At 36.9% G+C, this 13,498-nt stretch overlaps 1 protein-coding gene across 1 annotated transcript in view; it reads left to right on the top strand.

The window, feature by feature from the left end:
• The window catches only part of LOC118922885 (serine/threonine-protein kinase TAO1), a 60,484-nt gene extending 47,712 nt beyond the window's left edge, over positions 1-12,772 (top strand). The window contains 2 exon segments of the mRNA XM_057505368.1: positions 11,758-12,018; positions 12,021-12,772. Of these exon segments, the coding sequence (XP_057361351.1) occupies positions 11,758-12,018; positions 12,021-12,206 (447 nt within the window). The 3' untranslated portion in view covers positions 12,207-12,772.
• Positions 12,773-13,498: the final 726 nt, after the last annotated feature.

Here is a 13,498-nt window from a genome sequence, read left to right as displayed (position 1 = left end):
TCTATATCTATATATATATATATATTTTGGTATCATTAATCTACAATTACATGAAGAACATTATGTTTACTAGGCTTCCCCCTTCACCGACTCCCCCCCACATACCCCTTCACAGTCACTGTCCTGCAGCATAGTAAGATGCTGTAAAATCACTACTTGTCTTCTCTGTGTTGTAGAGCCCATCCTGTACCCCACCACCACATTATACATGCTAATTATAATACCCTCTTTCTTTTCCCCACCCTTATCCCTCCCTTCCCACCCATCCTCCCCAGTTCCTTTCAATTTGGTAACTGTTAGTCCATTCGTGGGTTCTGTGATTCTGCTGCTGTTTTATTCCTTCAGTTTTTCTTTGTTCTTATACTTCACATATGAGTGAAATAATTTGGTACTTGTCTTTCTCCGCTTGGCTTATTTCATTGAGCATAATACCCTCTAGCTCCATCCATGTTGTTGCAAATGGTAGGATTTGTTTTCTTCTTATGGCTGAATAATATTCCATTGTGTAAATGTACCACATCTTCTTTATCCATTCATCTACTGATGGACACTTAGGTTGCTTCCATTTCTTTGCTATTGTAAATAGTGCTGCAATAAACATAGGGGTGCAACTGTCTTTTTCAAACTGGGCTGCTGCATTCTTAGGGTAAATTCCTAGAAGTGGAATTCCTGAGTCAAATGGTAACTCTATTTTGAGCATTTTGAGGAACCTCCATATGCTTTCCACAATGGTTGAACTAATTTACATTCCCACCAGCAGTGTAGGAGGGTTCCCCTTTCTCCACAACCTCATGGATATTTGTTGTTGTTTGTCTTTTGGATGGTGGCAATCCTTACTGGTGTGAGGTGATATCTCATTGTGTTTTAATTTGCATTTCTCTGATGATTAGCAATGTGGAGCATCTTTTCATGTGTCTGTTGGCCATCTGAATTTCTTCTTTAGAGAACAGTCTATTCAGATCCTCTGCCCATTTTTAATTGGATTATTTGCTTTTTGTTTGTTGAGGTGTGTGAGCTCTTTATATATTTTGGAAGTCAACCCCTTATCGGATCTGTCATTTATGAATATATTCTCCCACACTGTAGGACACCTTTTTGATCTATTGATGGTGTCCTTTGCTGTACAGAAGATTTTCAGCTTGATATAGTCCCACTTGTTCATTTTTGCTTTTGTTTTCCTTGCCTGGGGAGATATGTACATGAAGAAGTTGCTAATGTTTATGTCCAAGAGATTTTTGCCTATGTTTTTTTGTAAGAGTTGTATGGTTTCATGACTTACATTCAAGTCTTTGATCCATTTCGAAATTACTTTTGTGTATGGGGTTAGACAGTGATCCAGTTTCATTCTCTTACATGTAGCTGTCCAGTTTATCCAGCACCATCTGTTGAAGGGACTGTCATTTCCCCATTGTATGTTCATGGCTCCTTTATCATATATTAATTGACCATATATGTTTGGGTTAATGTTTGGAGTCTCTATTCTGTTCCACTGCTCTGTGGCTCTGTTCTTGTGCCAGTACCAAATTGTCTTGATTACTATGGCTTTGTAGCAGATCTTGAAGTAGGGGAGTAAGATCCCCCCACTTTACTTTTCCTTCTCAGGATTGCTTTGGCTATTCGGGGTATTTGGTGGTTCCATATGAATTCTTGAACTATTTGTTCCAGTCAAAACCATACATATTATTGAAAATACAACAAATACTACTATTCCTAAAAGAGAGACCAGAAGACACAGGACAACAGCCAGACTACATCCACACCTGTGAGAACGCAGTGCCTCGCAAAGGGGGTAACATACAAGATGCAGCCCGGTGGCACCCGACCACCCCTCACCCCAGCTGCTGGCAGGAGGAGAGGAGTCAGACCGGGGAGGGAGAGGAAGTCCAGGACTGCTAAATAGCCAGCCCTAGCCATCCACACCGGAGCACAGACACACAGTGTGTGGTGTGCTGAATGCTAGGGAAACAGGACAGGAAAACCTGTGAGCACATCCCCACAGCTGGCACCCCTGGGACAAAGAAAAGCGAATGCCCTTTGAAACTCTTAAAGGAACAGGGGCTTCACAGCTGGATGGAAGCGCCCCGGCGCAATCAGCCCAGTAACTGGAAATCCCAGGGAACTCCAGGTGCCCCAACCCCCTGGGCAACAGTGCAGCTCAGAGGTCCCTCACAGTGATAAACAACCTCTGGCCCATTCCCCCTCCGGCACATAGAGGCAGTGGTCACACCCACAGCAACTGGGAAGAGCTTCATCCACAGCGGCCCAGGAAGAATCAGACACCCCGTCTGCGAGCAGCTGCCCAGCACAAGCCACTAGGGGTCACTGTTCTCCCAGAAGAGGAAGGCTGCAAGCCAGCAAGAAGGGACGTTCTCCCAGCCATCACACGCACCAGCTCCGCACAACTACCTCTATCACCATGAAAAGGCAGAAGAATTTGATCCAGACCAGACCAACAGAGACAACCCCTGAGAAGGAGTAAACCTAACCAATCTTCCTGAAAAAGAATTCAAAATAAAGATCATAACCATGCAGATGGTTCTTCAGAGAAATATGCAAGAGCTAAGGGATAAAGTCCAGAGGGAAATTACAGAAATGTTACAATCTCTGGAAGGACTTAAGAGCAGATGAGGTGCAAGAGGCCGTTAATGGAATAGAAATCAGAGAACAGGAATGCAGAGAAGCTAACACAGAGAGAGATAAAAGGATCTCCAGGAATGAAAGAATATTAAGAGAACTGTGTGACCAATCCAAATGGAACAATATTTGCATTACAGGGGAACCAGAAGAAGAAGAGAGAAAAAGGGATAGAAAGTGTCTTTGAAGAAATAATTGCTGAAAACTTCAATTAAAAATAATGTCTTTGAAAAAATAATTGCTGAAAGGAAATAGTTGCTCAGATTACAAAGCATGCAGACTCCCAACAGAAGGGACCCAAAGAGGACAACACCAAGACACATAATAATTAAAATGGCAAAGAGAAAGGACAAGGACAGAATTTTAAAGGCAGCTAGAGAGAAGAAAAAGGTCACCTACAAAGGAAAACCCAACAGGCTATCATCAGACTTCTCAACAGAAACCTTACAGCCAGAAGAGAATGGCATGATATATTTAATGCAATGAAACAGAAGGACCTTGAACCAAGAAAACTGTATCCAGCACGATTATCATTTAAATATGAAGGAGAGATTAAACAATTCCCAGATAAGCAAAAGTGGAGAGAATTTGCCTCCCACAAACCACTTCTACAGGGTATTTTAGAGGAACTGCTCTAGGTGGGAGCACATCTAAGACTAAATAGATGTCACCAGAGAAAATAAAATCACAGCAAAGAAAGCAGACCAACCAAATACTAATTAAACACAAAAAATAAAATCAACTACCCACAAAAGCAGTTAAAGGAAACACAAAAGAGCACAGAATAAAACAACCAACATATAAAGAATGGAGGAGGAGGAATAATAAAGGAGAGAAATAGTCACCAGACAGTGTTTATAATAACTCAATAAGCAAGTTAAGTTAGACAGTAAGATACTAAAGAAGCTAACCTTGAACCTTTGGTAACCACGAATGCAAAACCAGCAATGGCAATAAGTACATATTTTTCAAATATCACCCTAAATGTAAATGGACTGAATGCACCAATCAAAAGACACAGACTAATAGAATGGATAGAAAAGCAAGACCCATCTATATGCTGCTTACCAGAGATTCACTTCAAACCCAAAGACAGGCACAGACTAAATGTCAAGGGATGGAAAAAGATATTTCATGCAAAAAACAGAGAGAAAAAAGCAGGTGTTGCAGTACTAACGTCAGACAAAATAGACTTCAAAAATAGGAAAGTAACAAGAGATAAAGAATTACATAATGATAAATGGCTCAGTCCAACAAGAGGATATAACCATTATAAATATATATGCACCCAACACAGGACCACCAGCATATGTGAAACAAATAATAACAGAACTAAAGGAGGAAATAGAATGCAATGCATTCATTTTAGGAGTCTTCAACATGCCACTTACTGCAAAGGGTAGATCCACCAGACAGAAAATAAGAAATGACACAGAGGCACTGAACAACACACTAGAACAGATGGACCTAATAGACATCTATAGAACTCTACATCCAAAAGCAACAGGATACACATTCTTCTCAAGTGCACATGGAACATACTCCAGAATAGACCACATAGTAGGCCACAAAAAGAGGCTCAGTAAATTCCAAAAGATTGAAATCCTACCAACCAACTTTTCAGACCACAAAGGCATAAAACTAGAATCAAACTGTACAAAGAAAGCAAAAAGGCTCACAAACACATGGAGGCTTAACAACACGCTCCTAAATAATCAATGGATCAATGAACAAATGAAAATAGAGATCAAGCAATATATGGAAACAAATGACAACAACAACACAAAGCCCCAACTTCTCTGGGACGCAGCGAAAGCAGTCTAAGAGGCAAGTAAATAGCAATCCAGGCATACTTAAAAAAGGAAGAACAATCCCAAATGAATAGTCTAACATCCCAATTATCAAAATTGGACAAACAAGAACAAATGAGGCCTAATGTCAGCAGAAGGAGGGACATAATAAAGATCAGAGAAGAAATAAATAAAATTGAGAAGCATAAAACAATAGAAAAAATCAATGAAACCAAGAGCTGGGTCTTTGAGAAAATAAACAAAATAGATAAGCCTCTGGCCAAACTTATTAAGAGAAAAAGAGAATCAACACACATCAACAGAATCAGAAACAAGAAAGGAAAAATCATGACAGACCCCACAGAAATACAAAGAATTATTAGAGAATACTATGAAAACCTATATGCTAACAAGCTGGAAAACCTAGAACAAATGGACAAGTTCATAGAAAAATACAACCTTCCAAGACTGACCAAGGAAGAAACACAAAATTTAAAGAAACCAATTGCGAGCAAAGAAATTGAAGCAGTAATCAAAAGACTACCCAAGAACAAAACTCCCGGGCCAGATGGATTTGCCTCGGAATTTTATCAGACATACGGAGAAGACTTAATACCCATTCTCCTTAAAGTTTTCCAAAAAATAGAAGAGGAGGGAATACTCCCAAACTCATTCTATGAAGCTAACATCACCCTAATACCAAAAACAGGCAAAGATCCCACCAAAAAAGAAAATTACAGACCAATATCCCTGATGAACATGGATGCAAAAATACTCAACAAAATATTAGCAAACCAAATTCAAAAATATATCAAAAGGATCATATACCAGACCAAGTGGGATTCATCCCAGGGATGCAAGGATGGTACAACATTTGAAAATCCATCAACATCATCCACCACATAAACAAAAAGAAGGACAAAAACCACATGATCATCTCCATAGATGCTGAAAAGCATTCGATAAAATTCAACATCCATTCATGATAAAAACTCTCAGCAAAATGGGTATAGAGGGCAAGTACCTCAACATAATAAAAGCCATATATGATAAACCCACAGCCAACATCTTACTGAACAGCGAGAAGCTGAAAGCTTTTCCTCTGAGATCGGGAACTAGACAGGGATGCCCACTCTCCCCACTGTTATTTAACATAGTACTGGAGGTCCTAGCCACAGCAATCAGACAAAGCAAAGAAATACAAGGAATCCAGATTGGTAAAGAAGAAGTTAAACTGTTACTATTTGCAGATGATATGATATTGTACATAAAAAACAATAAAGACTCCACTCCAAAACTACTAGAACTGATATCGGAATTCAGCAAAGTTGCAGGATACAAAATTAACACACAGGAATCTGTGGCTTTCCTATACACTAACAATGAACCAATAGAAAGAGAAATCAGGAAAACAATTCCATTCACAATTGCATCAAAAAGAATAAAATACCTAGGAATAAACCTAACCAAAGAAGTGAAAGACCTATACCCTGAAAACTACAAGAAACTCTTAAGAGAAATTAAAGAGGACACTAACAAATGGAAACACATCCCACGCTCTTGGCTAGGAAGAATTAATATCATCAAAATGGCCATCCCGCCCAAAGCAATATACAGATTTGATGCAATCCCTAACAAATTACCAACAGCATTCTTCAACAAACTGGAACAAATAGTTCAAAAATTCGTATGGAAACACCAAAAACCCTGAATAGCCAAAGCAATCCTGTGAAGGAAGAATAAAGTGAACCCAGGAATGGACTAACCCAAGAATGGATTTACAGTTACCAAAGGAAAAGGAACTGGGGATAATGGGAGGAAAGGGAGGGTTAAGGGTGGGGAAAAAGAAAGGGGGTATTACGATTAGCATGTATAATGTGTGTGGGGGGCACGGGGAGGGCTGTGAAACCCAGAGAAGACAAGTAGTGATTTTACAACATCTTACTACTCTGATGGACAGTGACTGTAATGGGGTTTGTGGGGGGGGACTTGGTGAAGGGGGGACCCTAGTAATCATAATCCCTAGTAAACATAGTGTTCTTCATGTTATTGTAGATTAATGATAACAAAAAAAGTAATTGTGTATTTGCTTTCATCAAAATCATTTCATAAATATATTTTCATGATGACAGAGGTGGCATTAGATTGTTTTCACAATACCTTATTTGCTTAATTCTAGTTTTGGTAGTGTTTTCTTTTTCTTTAAAACTACTGATTCAGTAATGAACCTTAAAATTAATGAGTTCGATATATTAAGGGAATATACTTAAGTAGTAATTGCTAGAGGAATGATGTGGAATTATGTGAAGACAGTTGAATTGTGGAAGGATAGCTCCAGCTCTGTCTTGCTCACTTCTTTCGTGTACCTAGTTGTACCTAAATAAATTGGAGAAAAAGTTGGATAGTGAAGGAAAAAACTTTAGTAATTGCTTGGGAGAGACAAGGAAAAAGGATCAGGAATATACTTTATTCATTCATCCTTGGTCTGGAACTGTACAGATTGGTAGATTACTAGAAAACAGAAGGTAAAACCAGTTTTACACAGATGAAGAGTTAGGCTGAAAATATTTCTAGATGTATCTTTATTTTTTTTACTTATTCTATCATATACATTAGAACTAGAATCCCTAAATTCACTTGTATCCGTTAAGGTACTGAGGCTTATGTCTGTGTGTGTTTGGAGAAAGAATAATGGGTAGAAGATTTGGAGAAAGAAAGAGTGGAAAGACATTTGTTTTGAGTAGTAGTAGAATATCAGTTGTATCCAGGATCGAATGTTATGTTCCAGAATTCCTGAGCCATAAGTTCTCAGCAGCTGGTATGGTCTTAGGTGCATTGGTCCATTGTAAGTTACCATGTGCCTAAGGGTTTTGTCTATTAAAAATTGTCATTGCTTCTGGACTATTAACTGGCCCGTAGATTTTCCCCTATTTTCTACAGTTCTTGTGATAAAAATAGAATACCTCATTTATATTAAAAAAATATCGTCTTAAGGTGTTGCTATTTCGCTGATTCAGCTGTCTTTATTACTGGCTCCTTTGACAGTTACTTGCCTCTAAAAATGATCTCAATTATGTTTCTCATTCAAGATGGGCAGATTGAAACACATATAAATTTTTAGAAAAATGTAGTTGTCCCATGTACAGAATTCATAAATATGCCTGATTTCAACTTGCGCATTTAAAATTTAATTTAAAGTTCCATCTCTTATGCTTCAAAATTATCTCTAAAAGAAAAACCTATACTATTTCAGTAACAGTGTTATAAGAGAAATATTGGTAGTTTTATTTGTATTTTTAGCTCCACCTAGTGGCTCAGTTAAAGAGTGCTAATAAGTACCAGGTGTAGTCTTATTTCAATATGTGAACTAAGGCCTTTATGTTCTACAAAACCAGGTAAAATGTTGGCATAGGGCTGATAGCATTGCCAGTGGTGCAGTGGAACTCTCATACATTGTTAGTGCATTTTGGAAAGCAATTTGGAAGTATATATTGATCTTTGAAAATGTTAAGCAAAGAATTTAGAGAAAAGAAATCCTGAATACAGTAAAAGCAATATGCATAAATATGTTAATTATGGCATCATTTATAATGGTTTAAAACACCTAACCATCTAAAATAATTAAGTGCTCATGACCAAGCCACTTAAAATCTTACTCAACCATTTAAATGATGCTATAAAGATAGTAATAATGGGGAAAAATGCTTATGAGGTGTTGAATAAAATAAAGACAAATCACACTTAAAGTGAATTGAACTAATGCTTATAGTGGCTATATTAATATGGTAGATTGGTTGTGATGGTTTACATTATTTTGACAATGGACATGCATAAGGTCATTTAGTATTAAAAATAATAAAAGAAACAGTGGAATAAATCTACAGTGCTTTGAGTTGCTACTTGATTTTTAGGGCTCATGTTTACATTTCAAATGAAGTGCATGACTATAAAGCAGTTTGGGGTCAGTCAGTTGGCAACTACCAAGACCATGATGCACCCATGGTATGACTTGTAAACATTATAACATCTATATTTTCTGTGCTTTGTGCTTACTGGTTGCACAGATAAGAAACACTCATCTGAAAATAGAGGTGGAACCAGAGAGAATGTTAGTTGTTTCTAGATGAATAATAATTCTGTTTGAAGATTGCTTTCAGCCTCCAAATGAACCAAGAATTGTCCTCCAGGTCGCCAACAGAGTAAGCCTCAGTTGAGGCTCACATGAGGTCTTACTGAAAGTTTTCTTGTGCTTCGTTTATATTAAATTTCAGCAAAATGACAACATAACTATAAATGTTAAAATTCTATGTGAATTTCATACATGCATAAAAGTGGCAGTATTTCCAAAGTGTAAATGGGCTTTTCTTTGTTTTATCATTTCCTTTAATTTTTCCTGAATATTTCACTTAGTATCAACAGCATGGTTGGTAGTTTTTAAATAAGAATTGACAATTGATATATCTTATAGGACATTTCGAACTAAAAGTATTCACACAAAAATATCACATTTGATTTCAGAAAAGATAGGTTAGGAGAGAAGTCTCAGAAGTCTTATACTCAGTGAAACCACCCTTCTTATTTACAGTAATAAGTAAGATATTTTCAAAGAAATGGGGGTTAATATAACCTATCACAAATCTTAGTTTTAATTTTTATTGAAAAATATTCTGAGTTTCTTAAATGACAAAATAATTCAGCAAACAAAATTGAAGCTGTGCTTACTGGATAAAAGTGGATAAGCATGAATGTGTTTAACATTTGTATCATGAGTTTCCTTCAAATAATATACAAGGCATTCGTATTCGAACAGTACAAGCCTATCATTTATTAGGTCCTTTGAATTAAATGTTCTTAATAAATGGATTTTTGAAATTTTAAAATAGAAAAAGATTTAAAAGAAAAATTTGAAGTTATTTGAATCCTTACAGATATATAAATTTAATTCTATATGAATTGGTTATTTTATATGTAGATATTAAAAGAGTAGAAAAGTTATTTTACAAATACACATTTTTTTAAATTTGGCAGTTATAGAGAAACAAATAGAAATTAAAATGTCTTTAATCCCACCACTCAGAAGTCACCACAGTTAACAATTTAATACCTTTCCCTTAAAAGAAGCATTGTGTCTAATCTAAGTTCTCTTTCAACCTTCATTACGAAATGCCCTCTTTAAACCTTTGTAACACTTTAGTACTTAGAGTTTAATAATTTTCAAATTCACCCTACCAAAGTCGTATTTGTAATTCCCCACACACATTTTATCATTTTGCATGCCTTTGCCCATGTTCCCTCTGCTGAAAATATCTTTCCCTTCCCTTGTCTTCTGGTAAACTTGTGCTTTTCCTTCAGAATCCAGTCTCTGTCACCTTCTCTGAGAAGACTTCTTTGCCCTACTCTTCTTCCCCTATAGAGTGAATTACTCCATCCCTTTGTATTTCTGCTTCACTTTATAAATCTGTTATTATGTCTGATCATATTATGTGGTAGTTCTTTATTTGCATGTGTTTCCATGCTAAATTGTGTTTTTTTAAAGGACACTTTGAAAAATGACATATAAGAGGGGACTCGATAATATGGGTGAATGTTGTAACCACAATGTTGCTCATGTGACATCTTCATAAGATTGTATATCAATGATAACTTAGTAAAAAAAAATACATAAAAATTAAACATTTGTTGAGCTAGATTTCTGTAGAGAACAATGACGTTTGGCTTAAGTCCTCAAATATCTTGAAACCTAATTGAATATTTATTTACAAATACTCTTTATTTCCTATTTTTGAAAAACTTTGTATCATGGAAATTTTCAAACATACACAAAAATATTAGTGAAATTATTAAGAATTAGTACAATGAAGTCCCCAAATACTCATTACCCAACTTCAACAGTTACCAGTATCTTGTTAATATTTCATCTGTTTCCCCACTCCACATGCAGCTTTTTAGGGGAGTAGAATATGGGGCAGAGTATCTGGAATATTTTAAAGCAAATCCCAGCGTAGAATCATTTCACTCTAAACACAGATAAGAAATAAGGGCTGTTTTACTTTAACATACTCATAATTCCATTGTGTTAACTAAGAAAAATATAATAAATGTTTAAGATTATCTAATACTCAGTCCATACTTAAATTTCCCTTTGTATCTAAAAAATGTCTTCTTGGTTTATTTAGACTGGGGCCCAAACATGGTCTAGACATTGCATTTGATTGTCTTTTAAGCCTTTTGGTCTCCCCTGCCCTTTCTTGTATTATTGTGGACTGGATCATTTGCTTTGTAGGAATTCTCACATTTGGATTTGGCTGATTCCAACCTCATGGTGTCATTTAATGCATTCCTCTTTACTTTATATTTCCTGTAAACTGGTAATTAGATCTAGGGGCATGATTATATTAAAAATTTTTTCCTTTTAAAAATTATTGTGAGGAATTTTCATAAGGGTTACTGTGTTACAATTCCTTTTGCATCACATCAAAAGATATATAATGTCTAGTTGTCCCACTTTGAAGTGATATTTGATGAGTGGGTTCAGGTATTCTCATTCATTAACAAGTTCTCCATCAACTTCTTCCCATTGTCATTGACTTTATTATGTATTTTTTCACATTAAAGAAAATTTATAGTCAGCTATATGTATTTGTAAGCCTGTGAGTCATCCAGAACTGATTGTGATGGCTACCCAACCACTCATTTCTAAGTACATAGAGTGTCCTAACTTTCTAATGGAAACTTTATAGTTTTTATTTGTTCAGTGCATTCACTTACACTCTTAATCACTTAATGCTCTGATCTGTGTGGAATATGGTATCAGATGAGGTTCCATTTTTATTTTCTTCCAGATGGTTGGCCACTTGTGCCTGTGTTGTTTTTCCCATTAAATTAATTAGTGCTTTTGTCCTGCATTAAAAACTTACAAACTTCATTCTGTTTCTGTTTTACTAATTGCTGATTCCTACACCAATACCATATTTATTTTATTAGAGTGACATTATGGTATGTCTAATAAGGGTAGATTCTCCTTACACAATTTATTTTTCATTCTTTTTACATAATGGATTTAGTAGCCATTGATGATAATTGCCTTGATTTATTATTTTCATAGAGGTTATTACCTTTGCTTTTAAGAACTTGATTTTATACATTTTAGCAATATAAGTTATATATGATTCCTACAGTACATCTCTTTGATTTTTAAATGTACATCCTTTAAAATAGCCTGAGTGGACATTTTATGATTCACTTTAAACCACAATAATTATTGCTCCTGTAGTTTGTAGATTTTTTAAAATAAATGAGCTTTCTTTTTGCCTCCCCCCCCAAACCACAACAGATTGAAGAAGAGCTACTGACATTTCAGAATGAATGCAGGGAACAAATACGAAGCCTGCTGGAGCATCGAGCAAGAAAAATGAAAACTTTCAATTTTGAAAGTGAGATACTAGGTTTTAGTAACCTTGCCCCTGAGGCATTCAGCCACAGCTCCTCCAGAGTTTCTGATTGGCTTCACAATCCAACTGGAGGTCCAGGACCTCACTCGGGGCATCCCATAGGTGGCCCACCACAAGTCTGCGGCCATCCACTGCAAGGTGGGCTCCCAGTCATGGAGATCACCCTTCCGGGCCAATGCATTGGGTACCCCGAGGTAGCAGTATGGGAGTTGGCAATAGCTCTCAGGCTCTGAGGTGGACAGCTGCCGGCGGACAGACGGAACAGGGCATGAGATGAAGCACGAGTGTCACTTCACAGATATCCAGTGGGTCACACATGTCTTACACGTAACTTAATAACTGAGAATGGCAATTCCGCTGAGCTGTCCACCACAAGAAACCACCTACAGGCATCATCCCAGTAGCCTCCTCACTTGGGTACTACCATGTGGAAGCTGAGTGCATATGGTATATTTTATTCATTTTTGTTAAGTGTTTGTTTTGTGTTTACTAATTGGGATGTCATAGTATTTAGCTGTTGGGTTTTGTGTTTTTTGTTTTTAACTTTTGGGGAAATTTTATGAAAAGGGGAATTGGTGTGTATGTGTATTTATCAAATACGCATGTACACACACACACACACATACACAATGCACGTAGTAAAAATAAACTGGTTAGATAGGGTATTTTCTGAAAACTGCAAAAACAGAATTCAGCAGTGGCTTGAGTCATCATCACCTTTGGGCAACTCTATCCTAAGAAATTTGTGAAAAGATCTAAAGCCTTTCTCTGTATACCCCACCCAGGTTCTTATGAGCCACTCACAGCAGGCAGCATATGCTAAAACAAGTCACTATGGAAACACCTGTATCCCCTCACCAATGTATTTTGTTTATTAAATAAATGTATTTTGTCTGACTTTTATTTATTAAATTGGCCTCATTTGAAGTAGGAAAAAAGTGGAAATCCATGAACACTAAAGGGTTGCATTGACTTTTTCAGAGAGTAGAAGACAACCTAATTCTTTTCCTCAATGCTGCAAGTTTGTCAGTGAGGTTTTTTTTTTGGTCCATTCAATTGTGCCTTCTTTGAGGCATGGTGAGATGGAAGTGCTTCAGGGGGTCACAAGTTTTGTGGGAATTGTTTCATAGCACTGATCTGGGTCCTCATCTTCAGCCCCATCAATACTAGTTGTGAGACCTTAACCACAGCTTCTCTGACCATGATTCAAAAGATATAGGAAAACAGGTGGTTTCTGGCTGAAACAAATGAACCAGTGTGAGACTCATCAGCCATATTATGGTTCTCAGAGTGTGTGTGTCTGTGTGTGGGGAGTGTACAGTCGGCAGCCCAGGCCCAGTCTGAGAGCCTCAGAGATGCCCATCTTCCAGGCCCTTCCCAACTTTGCAATGGAATTAATAACTGGGACATCTGGCTTTGTAAGAAGTGGAGAATAGATTCGGATCAGAAAGTAGATGCCATTTCATCATAGAGGTCTTTAATAGACTTGGAGAACAGGATCTAGCTGCTTTGACTGTTTCATTATATTCTAACAGACCAAATTAAGGTCTATTCACAGTCTCAGTCTTTTCATGAGTCAGATGAAGTAGAAACTAGAAGTCACATCTCCAAACTACCTCAGTG

This window comes from Manis pentadactyla, chromosome 8, assembly GCF_030020395.1.
Source record: "Manis pentadactyla isolate mManPen7 chromosome 8, mManPen7.hap1, whole genome shotgun sequence".
Classification (NCBI taxonomy): Eukaryota; Metazoa; Chordata; class Mammalia; order Pholidota; family Manidae; genus Manis; species Manis pentadactyla.
This window is presented reverse-complemented; position numbering and strand designations above follow the sequence as displayed.